At 36.2% G+C, this 22,008-nt stretch overlaps 2 protein-coding genes across 5 annotated transcripts in view; one reads left to right on the top strand and one right to left on the bottom strand.

Moving 5' to 3' along the window:
• LOC131434477 (tetraspanin-18) overlaps nt 1–14,360 on the top strand; it is a 106,769-nt gene extending 92,409 nt beyond the window's left edge. For all 4 annotated transcript variants that reach the window (XM_058601211.1, XM_058601214.1, XM_058601212.1 and 1 more), the window contains 5 exons: nt 2,655–2,781; nt 2,964–3,062; nt 8,675–8,803; nt 13,726–14,088; nt 14,150–14,360. In XM_058601211.1, coding sequence (XP_058457194.1) covers nt 2,716–2,781; nt 2,964–3,062; nt 8,675–8,803; nt 13,726–14,088; nt 14,150–14,302 — 810 coding nt within the window. In that variant the 5' untranslated portion in view covers nt 2,655–2,715 and the 3' untranslated portion in view covers nt 14,303–14,360. The remainder of the gene's footprint in view (nt 1–2,654; nt 2,782–2,963; nt 3,063–8,674; nt 8,804–13,725; nt 14,089–14,149) is intronic.
• A 503-nt stretch (nt 14,361–14,863) lies between these two features.
• Nucleotides 14,864–22,008, bottom strand: part of LOC131434199 (cubilin homolog) — a 39,659-nt gene continuing 32,514 nt past the window's right edge. The window contains exons 12-13 of the mRNA XM_058600853.1: nt 15,814–15,900; nt 14,864–15,754 (exon numbers count right to left, since the gene is read on the bottom strand). Of these exons, the coding sequence (XP_058456836.1) occupies nt 14,891–15,754; nt 15,814–15,900 (951 nt within the window). The 3' untranslated portion in view covers nt 14,864–14,890. The remainder of the gene's footprint in view (nt 15,755–15,813; nt 15,901–22,008) is intronic.

Here is a 22,008-nt window from a genome sequence, read left to right on the forward strand (position 1 = left end):
GGAACGAATTTGATGTTTAGATACCGGAAAACGATGTTTGAGGTCGTTTCGAAAGATAGCCACTTCCATTTTTTTATATTTTTTGAAAACCCTTACGATATGGGTATTTTTGGAACGGATATGACGGTTAGATATCAGAAAACAATATTTGAGTTCCTTCAGAACTCCAACGTTGCGACTTCCGGGTTATCGAAATGCCTTAAAAGTCCATACAATATGGGTATTCTCGAAATGGATTTGATTAGCAGGAACCGAAAAATTATATTTGGGGTTGTTTCGAAATTCAAGATGGCGACCTCCGATTTATAGATATTCTTTGAAAACTCTAATAATTGAGATTCTTATGGAACGGATTTTATTATTCGATGCAAGAAAATACTGTTTGAGGTTATTCCTGAATCCAGGATGGCGTTTTCCGGTTTATAGATATTTCTGAGAACCCTTTCAACATGGGTAATTTCGGAATAAGGGTTTTAAAGGAATATCAATAGACCAAAAGTCGTTATCTTGAATTTCGGAATGACCCCAAACATCGTTTTTTGATACCTATACATTAAAACCGTTTCGAAAATATCCATATTGTAAGGGTTTTCATGGAATATCAATAAACCGGAAGTCGGCATCTTGGATTACAGAACGACCTCAAATATTGTTTTTACACATCAAAACCGTTTCGGAAATACTCATATTGTAAAGGATTCCAAGGAACATAAAAAAAACCGGAAGTCACCATTTTGGATTTCGGAACGACCCCAAACATTGTTTTTTACATTGTTTTAGTAGGAACTCATCATATCCATTCCGAAAATTTTCATATGATTACACAACATACAAAAAAACGTCAATTTCTTTTACGAAGTGAATTCCAAATAACGTAAACTTTTTTATGAACTAACCCTGTTTAGTTCGTAAATGTGTATTGATCAGTATCAGCACTGCTCCGTTCCAAAACCCATTAAACATTGTCGAACCGCATCGGTCCCATCATCAGCCAATTCATTGTAGCGCTGCAATCGGGCCGCCATCGGACAATTTAAACGTCAGTCTTGTTCAAAACGCAATCATAAGTTTTCGTCGATCCGTCCGATGTTCGGATGTATTGGAAATTGATATTTGCCCTTGCTTGTTTTGTATCCATTCTACTGAGCGATGATTTTTTGTTGTAAACCTACGGACTTATTTGCCACCTGTTTTATAGATTTTGCTGATAAATTGCAGATTCTTTATATACAGATTACACTTTTTTGGCCAGAAATGCAGATTTTTAAGATTTTTGTGTTAATTGAAAATTCAATATAATGATCGAGTTAAAATATATTTACTAATGGCAGTCTTTAACTGTATAGTAGAATCGTTATCCTGATTGTGTGGTAGTACTAAAAGGGAATGAAAATTAAATGAAAGAGGTATTTTCTTCTCGGTAAACAATATTACTAATTAATTAATTTCTTATTGATTATTTGAGGTAACTACTTATTGATATACGAAAACGCAAAAAGACAAAAATATGCTGTAAGTTTAGATAAGATTTTCAATATTTTTCATCAACTGATCATTCCGCAACACTACAATGCAAAAATCACTTTCAAACTATTTTCAACAATATCATTATAGAAGTCAGATGAAGAAAAGTTCTGGTTTCTATAAATTCGAGTTGTAATGACTGTTGTGTTTCAATTTGCTATCATTTCAATGCAGAATTGAGTGTGGTAATACTGCCTACAGATACACCTTCACAAAATTCTCAGTTCAATATCGAATAATCATCGAATTCCTCGTTTGTAATCTCTAAGTTCCAGTAAGTGTAGAGTTCACCTCGAAAAAGAGCTATTCCTTTCCTGTTTTACGGGGTATCAACCGACCAGTTAATCTTTCCTGATATGCATCCGCACATCATATCCTCATAGCGTAACGATTCGAAAGTTACTATTTTACACCCAATCGTTAATACTGCATCCATGTTTTGCATTGGAAATCAGTTGTGTGAATTGGGAAGCAATTGTATAAAATGGTTTTACTCTGGTTGAGTAACGAAATCCTTAAACAGCGCACGTACAGATAACGACGCATAGTCTGAAAACAATTGTCTCACATTTGTTTTCAATGCAAATTGTTTTTTTTCCTGGCGAAAGTAATAAAAATTTGGAAGTTTCACGACAAATAATCATTCAATAGGCGGTATTGGCTTGTTCGCAACTAAAATAAGGATGCGGAACCTGACCTAATGTTTCAAAAGGCATCGCAGCTATTTCGTAAGTGTACAGGACAATTTCATGGTTAGTGTTACAGTACTACTACTAACACTAACATTCTTAACTTGCGAGAATTATAGTATGACGCGGCGATCACTTTTCAAGAAAAAAATGACAAGTGCTCGTCAAATAAAATTATCAAAGCTACGAGGTATCACTGTCTGCATAATTCAATTTATTAAACATCAGATGAAACATGTTTTCCTTGTGTCGAAAGTTGCAATGCGCATTCGGGCAATTTCTTTCAACCACCAAACGGCTTCGTGTCTTTTGCAATTATTTTCAATTAAACTTATAGCATCTCAACTAACCTCAATTAATTAGCAACTCGTTGTCATAGGTCGCTGGTTTACTCATCGATTCTAATCATAGCTCTTTTGTCTGTTTATATCTTATTTGCAGATCATAGTGCCTCGCTCGGAGCTACCATTCGCCACCGTAGAGTCAACCGCTTTCCCGCGCGATGGGATGCGACTGTGAATCATGCATAGCAAAATCGCTGCTATCACTGTTCAACTTCGTGTTCTTCGTAAGTTCTATTTTATTCTAGTTGAACGCAGCTACACACACGCGACTTGTACCTACGCCGTCGTTTCACTTTTCGTTGTTATCAGAGACATACTTTATCTCTGACATGGCTTGGATTTTCGTTTTGTTATTTATGTGGGAGTATCTGGTAAACCGAACAATGCCTGTATTTTTCGTCTCTAGGTTCTTGGCTCGATTGTTCTGGGTGTGGGAATATGGCTTGTGGCAGACAAATCATCATTCGTTGCCCTACTGAAAATGGTTGAAAGTGATCAATTGGAGGTGAGTTTGTTTTATATTATTATGTTAGCTCGAACAGTTAAGTAGATTAAGTTAATGAATGTATTACTCAAACCTAGTGTGGTTGAAAGACCTCAATCATTTGCTATCGGGAAAATGTTTCGATAAATGGTTTTAAACCTTGCGACAACAATGGCTTAATATGCATAAAAGGGTGTGCAATGTGCAGTCAGTGAACTGACCTTCAGGTCAAAGACCTAAAAGCACTTCCAGAGACCAAGCTTGGGCAAGCAGCATGCCTTAACCAATTTGCATATCTAATCATGAAAATGCAATTTACTGCCAACGACATTCGTCCAGAAACGTTGTAAACGACAATAACTCTATGCACTCGCGCCTAAGGCCTATCATTAACGAAATTAGGGATGCAATTCTTAGCTGTTTGAAAGTGTGTCTCAGAAAGAAAAGGTGCTTACATAACAATAAGTGAATACAATGAACGACGTTTTACGGAAATATCTTTGACTGCAATTTCAGCAAATTTTTTTGAACTCTTGATTACCTAATCGGAAATCACGATGAAAGAATCTCGACTGGTCATGTTATTATTTGGTTCAATCGAATATGTGCCCGATTGACCCTACACACTTAAATTTTCTTGCTGAATCTCGGCAAAAAATGCCAAGATTTACACAACCGAGTGCTCGGTAATCGTCTCGGCAAAATGTATAATTACTGAGAATCTCGGCAATCCGAAATTTGTTAACTGTCAATTATTGCCGAAGATGTCAGAAGATATTTTGCTGTCAGCTCGGCAAAAGTTATCAGGATGGAATCGTGAATCGCCAATAATCAAAAAAGGAAAGATACAACACCAATGTTTAATAACTTGCAACACATAATTTCTTATCATCTGCAGTCCACCTTTACAATTTCAACAATATCTAAACCATTATAATAACACAAAAATTTTCAAAATCGTTTGTGAAATGCTGGAGTTATAGCAAAATTAAGGTAAAAAGAAATTTCGACGTATTTAGGGACTTTTACGAAAAATATTATATTTCATAGAAAAAAGTACCAAACTCAAATATTATTATTGAAATGTTTTTATTATTATAAAAGCTTCTTAGTGATAAATTTTGGAATACCGTTTGTTTGTAAATATAAATAAACATAGAAAAAATACAAGGGTTTGAATGCAAACACGACCGAGCACGGTTCATTAAAAATGAGATATTTCTAAGGTTCCCATAATGAATTCAAAAATAAAGATGATGGTGGATACACTGAACTGTGACAAATTACAAATTTACTTTACTTTTAGCGCTTAGATTTTTTGCGAATGATAAAATTGACCGTTAGATTCTTTCAGAATAAATGATTCTATCCTATTTTGATGCCTTCCACAATTTTTTACATTGTAAAGATTTTGAAAAATATCCCTTAAATGGAAGTCATAATTGACTGGTTTCAATGTTACTTAAAAGATCAATTTTGGATACGAACAATCTCAAGATATAAACCTGGTCAAATGAAACGATTTCATATCATAATGATATTTTTCAAGAACAATGAACGTACAAACTGATTAATTTTATAAACATCGATTCAAGAGAAGTTTTTATATAGTTTGATTGAAAAATGTTGAATCAGTAACCGTGAACCAATAAACTCAGTTTATTGATTGATCTTTCGTTAAATTATTGATCCTTCGTTGAAAAGCGTCGATAATCTTCGGAAATTATCTGAAAATGCTATGACAGCAATACAATATTATGCTTTATAAGACTAAATTAATTTCTAACTATTCAATTAGGTTACTTGATTATTGTTTGGTTTAATCATAGAATTTGAGAGATTATGCTGAGAGATAGTAGCCACATTTAATGAAAAAGAAGTATCTATGTTTATCGTCATAGTACCACTTTATACTGAATCTATTTGCGCACCACCGTGTTGTAAATGTATGTAAATGGAGATATCAGTACGCACACTACCTGTTGACAAATATTGAAGCTTTCGAATCAAGTTAAATGTGATAAATCTATCAACAAATCACCGAGATACAAGCGCTTCAAATTAGGTCCGAAAGTTCTAAATTGGCCTGGTAGTTACCGGAGAATCAAAATAAATTGCTAACTAGTTTGCAATATACTCAAGTGAATACGGTATCCACACACCGCACAAAAACAAAAGCGGCTAACCAGCGAGCGAATGGATGTAACTTCCGGTTTCGTAACCCACTCACTACTCAAACACCTTCCTCGCTGGTAGCCAGGGGTTAACTAAGCCAGAAATGTATTTGGGCATATATTTATAGATTTCCTTTTGTGCGACAATTCATACTGCGCAAATCGAACGAGAGGATGACATCTTTGACGCACAGTGACTGCGACTGTGATTGGCTCGTGAAGTAATAGGTCAATTCGAATCAATTTTACAATGGTATCCCGATCAACAAGAGATAACAAAATTGTATCTGGGGTGGTTTCGTTTTTTCTATCTAAATTAGTCATAATCTTGACCTCGTCAATAGTTAAAATAACAAAAATTATAACTCAATTGAACCTAGGTGATAACAAAATTGTTACAAACCATGATATGTAAATATCAATATTATATCTTAATTTGTTACAAATTTAATACGACTTTTCAGCTGTTATTACCCATTTTTTGGAGGGATAAAAATAGATTTCGCGAAATAAGATGAAATTGCATACCTTTAGGCGATTTGATTTGCGATAAAAAAACATGAACAGTTAAGCGACTGGTTTCGAACCGGGATGTTTTGAGTTACCAACATAGGCTTGCATCGGGGCATGAGAACCAACTGAGGTTGGGAGGATATATTGGCATCATATAATAACTAGTGTAAGTCCATATTGCTACAAAAATAATCTATCGCTCTCCACCTCTTTCGTCGTTTCTTTCCAACCGGCATAGGAATGACAAAGGGGCTATTTTAGAACTATGAGTAAGCTTTTTTTGGTACTGAAGAATAGTTGTAAATGAACGGAAATGATTAAATTCAGTGAAACAAAACTACCTTATAGAATCAGAGGAAATTGAATAATTAATGATAGTTTTTAGTTTTTTCTTCTTTGTACCAAGAGGGCCGACTTTCAATTCGAATCAGTTCGCTCGTTCAATTTAAGTCGGTCGGTTGCTTTAAACTCTACATTGGAAATTTCGAATCCCAGCTAATGGTTCCGGATTGGAAATAATCAAAATACTACGAAATGCGACTATCATAAATTTATGGATAGATTGAACTTTTCAAATCGAAGGTATAGTGGTGCAATAAATCGTTTTTGTCTGATTCATGAATTTAAAAATGTTCATGCAATGATATAGATGACAACGGGCAAAAGACCACTAGTGAACATTTTTCAATGTAATATTAACAAAGTTTTTTATTTATAACTACTTAAAAAATCATCAGATCAACATAGTATAAAGTACAGCAAGAACTAAACATACATCGATACGAATTTTTTAAGATTTTTTTTCTCTATTTTCAGTACATCCGGGGTCCGTTAAACTATAGTCGCTATTTTCAATCTGCAACTAAAATACCTATAAATCGAGAAAGTATTGAGCTGAGTTTAGATTTCGTTTTTGAGCCCAGTTTAGATTTTATTTTCCGTTTATTGCAGCGTCACTTTTGAAGACGTTTTGAAATTTTTAACACTTATCACTCTGTGTTTTAGGAAACAAAAATCGACCACCGATAAAATTGAAAAATTTAAGCATTCATTTTACTCCAAGCTTGTGTAAATCATCTCTTAGGAAACATTGCGGTTTCATTGCACTGAGTCGAATGCTATATCACTATTTCCAATATTTATTAGTCGAGTTTTAAAGCTTTTGCCTTACCTTTCTTTGTTCATAAAAGAAAAAGCGCAAAATCATCTTGAAAAATATTTATTTTCAATTTAAAATTAATATTTGAATAAAAACTTTACACAATTTAAGTAGGAATTACTTAGGAACGTTCTCAAATTTCAAATTCAGGCTGTCATTTTAAAATCAAATATCAAATTATTGTTTGCAAAAGCATCTTCAGGTATGTGAAATTGGAAAAAATTATTGTTACTGCTCTTTATTGAAGCATAGCATTTTTAGGGTTGAAAGTCAAAAACCTGATCGACAAAAGTGTTTGCATTCTTTTTTTTTCAATTCTCCAGTATAGTTTTACCTGAAATGTAACGGCCCTTAATATAATATCTGGACTTGCTATAATCCTAATAAAATCTGAATGTTTCCTTCTGATTTGGAATCATATTTATAACATAATGTGATATAAATATTAAGATCACATATAATTTTGATAGAATCCTGTTATGCTCTGTTGATCGGGATGCAATTGAAATACTTAAACGACGTTACCTCATAAGTTTAAGTTTAGTGTTTCCGAAGTTGGTAGTTAAATTATATAAATCCATCAACAAATGACTGAGTTATAAGCGTTCAAAATTATGACAGAAAAAGGTTACGTGGTTAGTTTGGCTTTTTTAAATTGACACCCAGCCTGTTTAGTGAATAGTAAGGCATTTTTAATGCCAAAAGCCACGAGAGCGTTCTAGGGTTAAATGTCCAGCTCATAAATCATGTAGACCAAAATTTGATACTTTTTTACTGCCATACAACGAACGGAGCAATAGACCATTGTTGTTGGTAATTTTTACAAAACAGTATTTTAGCAGAAGATTTTTCTATTCTGTTAAGAATTATTTAAAATTAAATTCAGAAAGCGCCACCACTTTTATTACGCGGTCATGTCTTATGGTAAAAAAAGTTACATGAATCTGAACCTAGGAACTTATTTTTTAAAGATTTTCACTATTGCGTGGGAATTTCAAAACCGTGAAATTTGTTTTACAAGTTATGGAAATCTATTTATTTTGAAATGTTGCCATAAATTCTCATTTATTTTTCAAGATACACAAGCCGAAAAGGGATACAAAAATTCTCAAACGTCTTCACCATATGAGCGAAAGGAAACAAATTCTGTGTTTTTCGATGAGTGATTCAAATGATCAAGCCAAAAATTTGCATGTTTGAGTTTAGCCTCAATAATGTACTTTTCGCAAATTTTTACTTTCGATATTTCAATCATTTACTTTTCCCGAAACCACTTTTTTTCGTTGAGTAAAGCTAAGCTGATGATGGTTTCACGTCATAACGGAAAATTATGACACCACGTGGACTTCGAACAAACCATCCCTTCCCTGACCCTTTTCGTAGCAAACGTAGACTTTTATGAAACCATCCTACCCCAGAGAATCTGCGTGGTTTATGTATGGCCCTTTATGTATAATGACAGTTCATAAACAAGCAATCAAATCATCAAGTAAATTGAAGTAACATGATTTGCTAGAAGGTACATCGAGCAGCGGCGGAGCTATCTGGTTTTCCTTTTTTTAACAATGGTTGTTTTTCAAACATAAGAACTAAAAACAAAATAGACATAAAGAAAGACAAAGCTTAGGGCAATTGTAACAATATACATTTAATTATTCAAACCCCATCCATGTTTCTAATTGGTAGCCGTACAATCAATGAATTCCGATGAAGTTATAGGATATAACTTTATATAATTTCAGTTATTGTTCTATTAAAGGAAATTAATATCCAATTTCACTCCACAGCACTTCACACAACCAGCAGTGATAGAGCAGCTAGCATATTTTCTAATCGCAATAGGAGCAGTGATGTTCTTCCTGAGCTTCCTTGGATATTGCGGGGCGTTGCGAGAAAGCCAGTGCCTACTGACGACGGTAAGTAAATAAATAAATAAAGGCAAATTTACATCTTTTTACATGAAGTATTTGGAGTAGGAAATTGAATATAAAATCACTTTACAGTTCTTCATTTTTCAATATACTTTTGCATTAGCATTAGAATCTGTGTTGCTAGTCCGTTATTGATCAGCACCAATTGAGCTGGCGGAATGTTTTTTTTTTACGTAGGACTACGTCTTTCTTTACTATGCTCACTTGAGGGCATTCTCAAAATTTCACGACACGAAAGTGTAACGAACGAATACGGAAAGTGGACAACGATGGAGAATATTATTCAAAATCAGCCGTTCTAATGGCTCTAAATGTTATCTAAAAAACTATTAAGATTGCTTTGCGCAATCAAAGGTGAAAATCATCAGTTTAGTGCAAAGCTTGAATAATTTGATTAGATTTGTGCATTTTTCGATATGCGAAATTTATACCAACCGAATGTTAGCTATCATTTTGCTGCATCGCGTTCGAGGAAAATATTCCGAACAGTGTTCAGTATCGTCGAGAATTTTACAATTTGGTCCTTCTGAATGCCACAAATGAAACCCGTACGACATTTTGATAGTTTCTGTCACAGAAATATTGAGATAAATGAAGTATTGATATATATGAGCGGTTGCGTCATCATCCAGCTGCTGGTCGTTCGCAGTCGAGAAAAATACATCGAAATGTGAGCGACGCAGAAAAACCAATTAATCGGCCATTCTAAGGGTTTTCCAATGGACTATCAGAATTGTTCTTCTTTGAAATATGCAAATCGGAAGTAAAAATAATCCGTTTAGGAAAAATCTAATGAAATAATCAGTATAGTGAACCGTTCGCAATGCGGACTGCGCCTCAAACGAATGCAAATAAAACCAACATTCAGTTGCTTAAGGTTAAAAAAAATGCACCGAGTAGTGTTTAATATGGGAGAAAATTCTAGTATATGACATCTTCCGGTACTAGAAATGAATCCCAAATAACATTAAAGACTGTCTCAGAAAGTATGAACGCAACCAAAAACCGCTGCCATTTCGCAATAGTTCAGAATCTGTCAATTTTTATGGCTGCGTCCTGTTGTTTACACTCTCCTATAACCACTTGTGCAGTTGTTTATTCGTTTTCATTAGTATGTTTCGAAATGCGTGGACTTTCAGCAGAACAACATCAAAAAATTGTGTACAAATGGTGCACAGAACGCGGACTGTCACTGAGAAAGATAGCAAATATGGAAGGAGTAAGTGAAAAAGCCGTTCGAAATGCAATCAGGAAGTTCGGTGAGGATAACACCTTTGAGGATAAACCGAAAACGGGTCGAAAAAAAGGTCCTGCTAACCCTCGGTTGGATAAACGTATACTGAAGGCGTTCGAGCAAAAGAAGGAGGTTTCAGTTCGGGATGTGGCCAAAAAAGTGGGCACTTCGAAGTCAAATGTTCTTCATGCTAAAGAACGTTTGAATCTTCGAACCTATAAGAAGCAGAAACAACCAAAACGTAGTCCGAAACAAGAAGCATCGATCAGGCGGGCAGTACAATACAATTCTTGCTGGAAATTTGAACTGCATAATCATGGACGACGAAACCTACGTGAAACTCGATTACAAATCCTTGCCGGAACCACAATATTATACGGTGCGAGAATGGCAAGTGTTAAACCAGTCCGAGACATCGATTGAAGTCGCAAAATTTGGTAAGAAAGCTATGGTCTGGCAAGCAATTTGTAGCTGCGGTAGGATTTAGAAACCCTTCATCACCACTGCTTCAATGAACAGCGAAATATACATCAAGGAATGTTTACATAAACGACTTCTACCCATGATTCGAAGCCACAAGGATCATTTTTTTTATTCAATAATATATTTTTTTAAGGCACACTGCTTAAGCTCTAAGGTGCCAAGGGCTTTTTCTATTTTTATTAACGACTAACTTAAAACTAGGATAGTAAAAATGGATAATGTTGTATTGGGGTCGCAGTGGTCGACTTTGGCAGATCCAGCCTTCAGCTGGCGATCGGCACCGGCCAGTGGATGGAATATGTCATGAGTCTTCCAGATGACGTTGGCCGCATCGTTCGGTCCGTGTGGGTTCGCGGGAAACACCCCCAGGCTACGAATACCCGGCGGGTGGCCCGCATGACTAGAGCGGCCTTCCGTGGGCGATGATGGTGATGTTACAGAAGAGAACGAAAAAAAATATAGAGAAGTAAATATTGCGGAAAACGAAGTAAAATGGGGATATGGGAACGAAATGACTAAGAACGACAGAGATCTAATTAGTTGACATCGAGATGGAGAAAAGACGGGGAGGGGGGAAGCGAAAAGGTTAGTGACAGCAAAAAGATCTTGTTAGTTCCGATGAAGATGGTGGACAGATGAGGAATCGGGATAATCGGCGGAAGTTAGTGTCGAACCTGCAGTTGAGAAATAATTCTTAGCCACAGTTGAAACAACGTCGATAAATAGGAGGAACTTTCTAAGCCAGATGTAACAGATTACACTTGTATATTAATGTGTTTGAGAAACTGGTATATCAGAAGCATATATGAACTATCCCGACTCGCCAACATATCCCGAACCGGAACCTCAGGCGGTCTACCTCGGGCCCTGAGGGATTCCAGTAGCTTCGACCTGGCGTCGCGATACTCTACGCACGACCACACGACATGCTCGATGTCCTGATAACCGTCGCCACAGGTGCAGAGCCCGTTCTCCACGATCCCGATACGCCGGAGATGTGCGTTAAATGTATAGTGATTTGACATGAGCCGTGACATAACGAGAATGAAACCACGACTCACGTTCATCCCCTTGAACCAAGGTTTCGTCGATACCTTAGGGATAATGGAGTGTAGCCATCGTCCCAGTTCGTCATTCGTCCATGAAGTTTGCCAACTTTCGAGAGTTTTCTGACGAGAAATACTGAAAAATTCATTGAAGCAGATTGGTCTTTCATAAATATCACCTTCTAATGCGCCCACTTTAGCCAGTGAGTCAGCCTTTTCATTGCCCGGAATGGAACAATGCGAAGGGACCCAGACTAACGATATTGAATAAGACCGTTCAGATAAAGTTCGCAAGTGTTCCCGTATTTTCCCCAGGAAATATGGGGGATACTTTCCTGGCTTCATTGCCCGGAGAGCTTCTATTGAGCTTAGACTGTCCGGCCACAAGCATCATGTTGTCTTCTGGACAGATCTTGCTTCTTTCCACTACTCGAAATCAACGGTAAAATTGTATACTACCAAAAATGTCACTTTCGTCCCAAAAGACATGAATCCACCAAATTGCCCACAACTTCGACCAATTGAGGAATTTTGGGCATTAACGAAGGCACATTTTAGGAAACATGTCTCGGCAGCCGAAACCATTCGACAGTTCGAAAAAGATTGGAAAAAAGTGTCAAAACTTGTCGCCAAGAAGTCTGCAGGGAATTTAATGAGGAACGTTCGCAAGAAGGTGCGCCAGCTAGTCTACAATGGCTAAGTAGCAAATGTTGAGAATAATATTCTGTTGTTGTAGTCTAATATTATCAGTATATCGAATAAAATTTGAATATCTAACACTTGTCAATTATTTACAGCGAAATCAAAGTGCGTCCATACTTTCTGGGACAGTCTTTATGACAGTTTCATATCGGAAATCTTTTATGAAGCAACGTTCCAAATGCTTTAGTTTTGAAAACCTAATATGGGCAGAGTTTGAAGCAGTTATTTCGAATATATAAAACAAATGTAGCCAATCTTTTAGTTTTATCTATGCAGGCAAAATACGACGCGGCAAAGGTCAAGAGGAAGCGCGATAGCGAAAGCTCGCCTAATTCGTCGAGGCTCGCCATGTCAATTGCGGAGCGCGTTAAGGGTTGAGCCCAGGTTGCGTTGCGTAGAACCACGTGTCTCGCTCTGCGTATTATATTGCTCTCTATTTCTCTCCTCGCGGTTATGTCTCTGGGATTGCCTACTGCAAGTGTTTTCAGTGTAGGCATGTTTTTTTAAAGTTCTCGATTGATTTCCTACATTTCTTCGTGGTATCATTTCTGAACAGTTTCCAAGTTACAACGGTTTAAAGGAAGTGTGTGCAAATAAATACTTTCGCTCCTTTTGAAGTTTTAAGTCGAATTGGTCTCTATATCCAAGCGAAATATTTAATTTACTATACTGAAGACGTGCTCAAAGTTTCCTTCCAAGTACGACAGAGACGAACTAAATGTTGTCAACTATTCCACTGTATATTTCTGGAATTGATCTACTGATAATAGAGTGCAATAATCGTAAAGTATATTTCATCTACTTCAAACAGTCTTAGTCACTATCGAATGGATGTGTATATAGTTCTCATAAAAATTTGGTAATAACGGTAGGGGCAAAACTGTGCGAAAGAGCATTATACTTCCGTAATCCGTCTGAAAAAATTCTCTGGAAAAATGCCGGAAAATAACATGAATCTCAAAAACAGCAATATCTGTTTTCGCAGGATAAAGTTGAATTAGAGATAAATCTGTTCATAAATGATTATTTTATATTTAATTTTGAATTCCACTATTAGTGCCATTGCTTCCAAATGATTTCAATCTCAAATCTAGTTATTGCATAAGTAATCCGCAAACGCCTTACATACAATGTGCAATTCATACTTACCAATGTGCAGAACACTCTAGCCATCGCATTCACACCTGCATTAATCGTGAGCTTCGATCTACTTTTCGCGAACGACAACTTTAAAAGCCCAACACTCACCAGCGCAAAACTAAAAGCCGAAACTCGCTGAGCTGGAAACCTTTTTGAGCAACTTTGTTCATAAAGCCGAAAAAATGCTGTCTGTTGTAAAACCTGAAAATGCAATTCCCGCTCGGAATAACGCATAAACTACATCCAAGTACAATCTTAATTAAAGCGATTCGTATCTATCTATCTTTTCTACTTTATTTTAGTATGGACTGTTTTTGCTGGTGATATTGATTCTTGAGGTGGCTGCCGGTGGACTAGCGGTGGCATACAAGGACCGTGCCAAAACGGAGACTAAAAACTATCTGCAGACGACGATTTCCAAGTACTACTCGAGCAACGATCGCAACCAGTCCGATGCCGTCACGTTGATGTGGAACTATCTGATGTCGGAGATGCACTGCTGCGGGGTGGAGGACTACCGGGACTTCAGTTTGTCGGATAAATGGAACGAGAGCAAGGGCAGCCGGGTCGTTCCGGAGGCATGCTGTGTGCAGACTGCTCTATTCGAACCACAGGACAAGAATTGTCCCTTCTCGCCCACCGATAGCAATAGTTACTACAAACAGGTAATGATTTAATGTTGGTTACACACACACCTATTTAGGCTAAAATTATTTCATATTCTAGGGTTGTTACGATGCACTAATTGACTGGATCATGTACAATCGAAATCTGGTCATCATTGTAGCCATCGGTGTAGGACTGGTGCAGTTGGTAGCGATATTCCTAGCATTTTGCTTATGTAAAGCCATCGACAAATACCAGGGAATGCGACTATGATGAAAATTGAAACGTAATTCTCGCCAAGTGTCAGCAACAAATAGAGGAGATATTTTGACCACAAAAAGACAGAAACATCAAAACTATGTCAGGAAAGATAAAACCGACACGAATCAGAATACCATATGTTCTAACGATGTTAAACTAGATCCTTAAAATAAGAGTAAACTGTTCGGCCAAAAAAAAAGGTGGCCGAACGAGCAAGTGCACCTTAAACTAAATCAAAAACCGTTTTGTCGAGATCGGTACAATCACTTGAGACCAAGTCATTCACAGAAGTAGCAGCTAAGCTTTCGGAGCATGAATACAAATAATGATAACAGTAGCAGCTAAGTTTCCGGAAAGCGCGTAGGCGCTTTTTGTTTAAAAAATCAAAAAACGTTAACGTTTTTTATTCAGCTTGGAATATAGGTAGAAAGCTGCTAAACTGATATTTTATGTTTTTGCTTTATTGATTATGAAATCGTAAGCAGCGTAATATGAACTCGATTATTCGATTTTATAGTTACAACAATTCGTTGTTTTTTGTTTAAATATTATGAGAATAAATACAAAAACTAGTTAAGATATACAAAAGTACTGGTTGTATTAAAAATCATTTACTTGTGCACCCTTCAATATTGCCATGAACTTTGCTTGCCATCCTGTTCCACCGAAATTTTGAGTTTGTTTGTAAACCACTTGTATCACATTGCTGTCACTTATGAAAATTGCCGGTATATCGCCACCACAATGTTGCCGAACTGATGTTCGTTCCTCGCCTTTTACCTCTATCAGCTGCAAATTGTCCGTGCTGCACGTCATCTTACTACCCATGTCAAAAATATCGAACTTCAGAGCAATGTTCATGTTCACCGGTACGGTAATCGTCCAGATACATTCCATTCTTATTCGGTTGTTGTTGGGATACAGCGGGCTGCTGAAGAATCCTCCATAGTTAAATATTTCACCTCCACATCCGCGACCTTGATCCGTTGCAACATACGTTGCATCGAATACCGTTGTAACAAAGTCAGTCTTAGACGGTGGTATATCTATCCGTAATACATTCGAAGTTGAGAAGATGGGATTTGGCGTCCCATAATTACACATCATTGCGAGTTGGTTATCCGTTCCTGCGCCGTCGTAAACGCGAATACCCTCTTCCTCGCAGTTTGTGGCGTAGGTGTAGAACATTCCCATATACAGGGAAATTGTGTAGTTATTCGGAACCACAATCGTAATAGTGCACGGTTTCGCTCTGGCCAAATAATTGATATTAATGCGTCCCTGTAATCTGGTATAGTTTTGAGTACATAATTGATTCTGCTGTACACTCAAGCGGAAGCCCTTTTTCTCGATCGCAGCATCACTCTCGAACTTAACGTATAGCTTATTGGAGGAAGAATGGTAGGTAGCCGGAAGATAGGAACTTCCACAATAGATATGGTGAGCATTGGGATTGCGAGTGCCCTAAAATTATGTACAACGATTAGTGTTGCGACTTTCAGTTCTCAGCATCTTTATATTACGTGATAGAAAGATGATTTCATGCCATGAGATGGTTTACTTCGGAACACCACGTCTTCTCCCAGACCTTCGTATATAAACGATTTTACCTGAAAATACGAACAATTATAATTAAAACATTTGAATTTTTTTGTAATTATTGATCTTTGTATAAACACTTGAATAAAGTTTCGTATCAAGAAGTTTCTCTCCCCTAATAAGGTATGAGCACAAAAAAACTACTCATGGTTTATTTGCCATATTTTTTTATTTGACAATGTAAAGATATAAGCAACACTTTGTCATTGTGTGGCAAAGTTTAGACATACTGAGACAAAAACATTGTTTCTGAGTATGGAGTCGAAAAAACGCCAGTGCGCGAAAATATGTTGCACAAAAATTTTGAAAATCCGTCTATAGATATATGTCGCGTCATGGCATAGCATTTTACTTCCGGGACCGGTCAACTTTCGATCAGAAATCAGCATCTGTTTTAACTCCACTAGTGACATTTTTCCAAATAACTATTTATTAGAATATGAGTTAAAATGAAATTATTAAGATATAAAAAATGGGTGTTCAGCCACAAGTGGTGACTTTTCAGCCCTATGAATACATGATTTGGTTATTACCACGAGGACATCATTTGCTTCCGCAATTCTGAGATTTTTGTGTAGGGAAAATTCTAAACCTACTTGTATTGTGTAATGGGGAAAAGGAACTTATATACTAACTTACTAACTAATACAGAGAGCGAATCGATTCAATTGAAGATTGCATTGATTTTTGTCGGAATTTGCTTATAATATTATGTGACATTACATCTAATGGTTCTATATTTGTGAGTCTGTGTAACTAATTTGTACTAAACCAGGGAGGACGCTTCAAAATCATTTTCAGAATTTTATTCTGAATCCTTTGAAGCGTTTTCTTCCTGGTGGAACAACAACTTGACCAAATTGGTACTGCATAAAGCATGGCTGGTCTGAAAATTTGTTTATAAATTAACAATTTGTTTTTTAGACAGAGCTTAGTATTTCTGTTTACAAGAGGATATAAACATTTAATATATTTATTACACTTTGCCTGGATTCCTTCAATGTGATCCTTGAAAGTGAGTTTTTTGTCATACGTTAAACCTAAGTATTTTGCTTGATCAGACCATGTCAATTCCAAGCCATTCAATTTGAGAGTGTGATTATTGTTTGGTTCAAGAAAAGAAGCTCTTGGCTTACGAGGAAAGATAATTAATTGCGTTTTTGCTGCATTTGGTTTAATTTTCCATTTTGACAGATAATCACTGAAAATGTTTAAACTTCAATGTAGGCGACTGCAGATCACTCTTAGATTTCTACCTGTGGCTAACAGACTTGTGTCGTCACAGAATAGCGATTTCTGACAACCAACGGGTAGATTTGAAAGATCAGAAGTGAAAATATTATACAATATAGGAGCTACGCTCGAACCCTGCGGAACACCTGCTCGTACACCAATTCAGATTTACAATTCTGATAGCTAACCTGAAGAGTGCGATCAGTTCAATAATTTTGAATCATTTTGATCAAATAAATAGGAAACTGGAAATAAGACATTTTTGCTATTAAACCTTTTTGCCAAACACTGTCGAATGCTTTTTCTATGTCTAGAAGAGCAACTCCAGTGGATAACCCAGAAGATTTATTTGCTTTTATCATGTTCGTCACTCTGACAAGTTGATGATGTTCATGACGAAATCCAAACTGCTCTGGTAAAAAAAAAGAATTTTCATTTATATGAGACATCATTCTCAACAAGATAATTTTTCAAAAAGTTTACTGATAGAAGAAAGTAAGCTAATTGGTCGATAACTTGATGTTTCTGCTGGGTTTTTATCAGGTTTGAGGATAGGAATTACTTTAGAGTTTTTCCATCTTTTTGGGAAGTAAGTCAATGAAAAACATTTGTTGAAAAATTTAACCAGTAGTCTCAAGGCAACATCGGGAAGATTTTTAATAAGAATATTAAAAATTCCATCATTACCAGGAGTTTTTAAGTTTCCTAATAATTGACTTAATTTCATCAAAATTCGTCTCAATAATGTCATCTTGTAATAACACTTGAGTTGAAATATGATATACGGGTAGAAAGTTGGAGTTACGAGCTTTGAAAGAAATACATTCCTCAAGTAACACATTTTCGAACCATGATTAATTTTCATGAGAGAAGAGTTATTGCTCAAAATTTCATGAGAAGTTAAAATGATTGGTTTCATGATTTTCTAATCATGATAGCAGTAACGGATTTCTTTCCGTGCATGTCGCGTCATGGCATAGCGTTTTACTTCCGGGACCGGTCAACTCTCGATCAGAAACCAGCATCTTTTGAGAAGCGGAACGACAAAAAAAACCTGTTTTAACTCAACTTGTGACATAATAATGCCTTTCTCATATTACACATGTTTTCATAAATATTACTAAAAGGAAAAAGCTATTCTTTGAATCTTGAATAGTAACCAATAAATTTGCTTGGACATAACCTTTTAAACTTCTAAGCGTACTGACTGACGGGAAGTCTTTTCATTTTCAACTATTTGGATCAAAGTCGACCCGCCATTTCTAAGATCAGCGCCTCATTGTTTTGTTCACACATACGCAGGCACACAGAAAACAAAAATAATGATTCCGATTGTATTCGTTGATAAATAATGTCGTTGATTGTAGCTTTTCGGTGCTCTTCGAGTGTTGTAATACGTTATATATGATGGAAGAGGAAATGTAGGGGAGACCGGGGCTAAACCGGATACTTTTTGGAATTTGTATTAAGCATCCATTTCAAAAAGATTTTTATCCAAGTTTATTTATATCGTTGTGTAGCTTATACCTTCAATTGCAATACCCAACTTTTGATTTGGAAAAATTTATATTAGATTCCATAAAAATCGCGATTAGGTGACCAATCCAAAACCCAAAATTTCTGAGATTTCGGGGCTAAACCGGACACTCTACAGGGCGGAACCGGACACTGCTTGGAAATAAAAAAAACACCTATTACACCACATTTACACCGTTGTGTAGCTTCCACTTTCAACTACAATTCCCAATTTGCGACATGCATTAGTATTTATACCAAGTCACCATTAAGGTGAAATGTAGTCCCAAAATGCGCGCAAAATTAAATTTCTTGTATTTCTGGTTAAACTTTCTCTCGCATACCGAAAGCAGGCTGATTGCGGTTGATGAAAATCGATTGATATAACGAAGAAAGACCTGAAAATAGGATAAATTGGTGTAAAACGGTATAACAAGATTCGTGCGGTCTTTGAATTCATTTGTAATCCTATTTTCAGGTCTTTCTTCGGAATATCAATCGATTTTCATCAACCGCAATCAGCCTGCTTTCGGTACGTGGAAGAAAGCTTAACCAGAAATACGACTTATGAATTAAATTGTGGTAAAACGGGTTAAACAGGCTAGTACTGTCATTCGTATTGTGTTTAATTGGATCACAGATGTTTTGCACGTAATATGAACCAATATTGATAGGTCATATTGGATCTGCTCCGGGATTGTGAATCTTAATTCAACATAAAATTATATTTGTCGGAAAATTGGGGTAAAACGATGTAGCACGAAGCATGCGATGATGAACACTATCTGTAAATTCATGGAAAAAGGTGACTGGGTGTAAAACAAAATACAGTTGTTTGCGGTCAATCTTATTAAAAACAATCCATTTATCTAACTTATGAGCATGTCAGGAGTACCTTCCGATTGGTTGAATTGAATTTTTTCCTGAGTTTCACAGTTAGTTCTCAAAGTAAAGTCAGAAAAAAGAGTAATTGGAGCAAAACGGGCATGATAGTGAATTTTGTGGATCTTCTAACTATCATAGATCGATTATACAGAAAAATTTGCATAAGAAATACTAACTTTGAAAATATTTGCTTATGTTTTTATAAAATTATTGAGCAAAGTCGCGTTTTTAATCGTTTTTTCCCCACTGTACATTGCTTTGTCATACAATGCTCAAAACTCCTACTGCTGGAATAGGGGAAAAGTCGCTTACACAAAAATGTCGATATCTCCGCAGAAAAGGACGGATTTTATCAAACTATGGCTTGTTGAACAGCTATTACAGTACGGAATCTAAGTCTGGAAACATATTCTGTTTTTAAGGTCTAATATGACAGATACGGTCAAAAAATTTCGACATCAAACTTGATATAACTCAATAAGTAAACATCCGATCTGAAAACCATTCAATAGCGTTCAGGGTAACGGGGAAAACTTTTTATTTGCGACTAGTTTGATCAAAATCGGATGAGCCATCTCTGAGATCTCGACCTCTTGACAACACACATACAGACCCACACGGACATTTGCTCAGTTCGTCGAGCTGAATCGATTGGTATATGACATTCGGCCCTACGGACCCCGGAATGTTTTTCTAAAGTTTGAGCGAATTCTATACCTATTTTTTATATTTATAAAAAGGTAAAACTGGAAACCAGTTTGAAAACAAGAACGACTAAGCTACATCTTGAATTGCTGACAGACAACGTGGTTGGTCATGGTTGATCAAACAAGTGTGAACGCAGACTTTATGCAGCTTCCTGGTCTTGAATTCTATACCGCATTGCAATTACCTGATTTGGCGTCTCTTCATTATGCTAAAGCAGGACACAACATCAACATTGTGCCTATAACTGAAACTTTCCGAACACCCCAGAACTACGTACAATAGTAAGATATCTGTCTATTGTGAAGCGAAAGCTTGGAAAATCAACAGGGCTGATAAATAGTGAGAAATGTTTTACTAAAAAAGCGGGAAATGGCTTGCCGGTAGATGACGGAGGATACACTGAAGTGCAGAATTCAATGAATCTATCTGTCTGTCTTCTGAAAAGGGCCAAACCTTTTTACTGATTTTATTCGGATGGATATAATCGAAATGACACATCCTGTTAAAAGTGTTGTATGGGTGACTCGTGAAGGTATTTTTAAATATAGAAAATAATCAAACTGAGCATTACATTATAAAAATCAATTTAAAAAAAAGGTTGATTTGACTTTGATTAAACGCAGTCACAAAACTGAGTAGTTGAACAAACAGATAGAAATAGCGCGAAATTAAATTTCCGATGTAGATCCATTAAAAATGTCAGATGAAGTCGAAATACTATACTAAAACGCCAAAACAATAACTGGCACTTCTAAATACATTCAAGTGTTTTGTGCCTATTCCTGATAATAAAAACCTGTTTTAATCCACCTAGTGGTGTAATAATGCCTTTCTCATGTATAATATTGTGGTATTCTATTCAAAAAATTTCTATTTGATTTTTTAAAGAACCCAAAGAATTGTTTGTGCATTAACTAGTATAACATACAGAATGAAACAGTGCTTTGCTCGCGTAGGCCATCCTTAAGAAAACGAAGTGGGTTCAGGAATTCCGTATGGGACCTTTCATTTGAATCTAAGTTTGTCAAAATCGGTTCAGCCATCTCCGAGAAAGTTCGGAGTAGAAAAAGTTTTGGTTAGAAAAACAGATTTTTAGCGCAGAGCTCAATTTGGATTTTATACCTATAGGGGAAAGGGGGGCAAAGCAAGGCTTTTCTTGATATCTCTTCTGGTTGATAGTGCCAGCTACCGAAAAAATGGAAGCGCGTTTCGAAACACCCTCACACTTTACCGTTCGTTTTCGTTAATTTTCTTTTAAAAGTACACTAAGGTTCCTTTCTACACGGGGGTTACGTACCGTGTTAAAAAAATCCGTGTAAAATAAAACCGCGTTAATTGCGGAAACAGCGCAAAAAAACGCGTAGAAAATTTGACGTAATAATTTCAAAAACCGTAGATTTGAGTATTTGTTTGTTTTATTTTTGATAAAATGTAACTGTTTCTTCACAATAAAAACGAAAATTCAAAAACCAGGCTGAGATTACGAGAAGGTCTAGTCATACTTGATAAAACACATTGGATGCCAAATTAAAATTAGAACACTAATGAAACACGTTACACGATAAGCCAATTAATCTAAATGGTTCATGCCTTCTGTTTAATGAATTCGGGTTTCAAAAGAACGATCATACGTATAATTTAGAACGTTCGACTAAAGAAGTGCTGATAATACCACCCATAAACACTTTCGCTGCAAATAAAGCTTGAGAATAAGTTCTTTTCAATTCCGAAGTTGAGATGTGTGGTAAACACTAACGATCTTAATAGTCATTTTCAAC

This window comes from Malaya genurostris, chromosome 3, assembly GCF_030247185.1.
Source record: "Malaya genurostris strain Urasoe2022 chromosome 3, Malgen_1.1, whole genome shotgun sequence".
Lineage (NCBI taxonomy): Eukaryota > Metazoa > Arthropoda > Insecta > Diptera > Culicidae > Malaya > Malaya genurostris.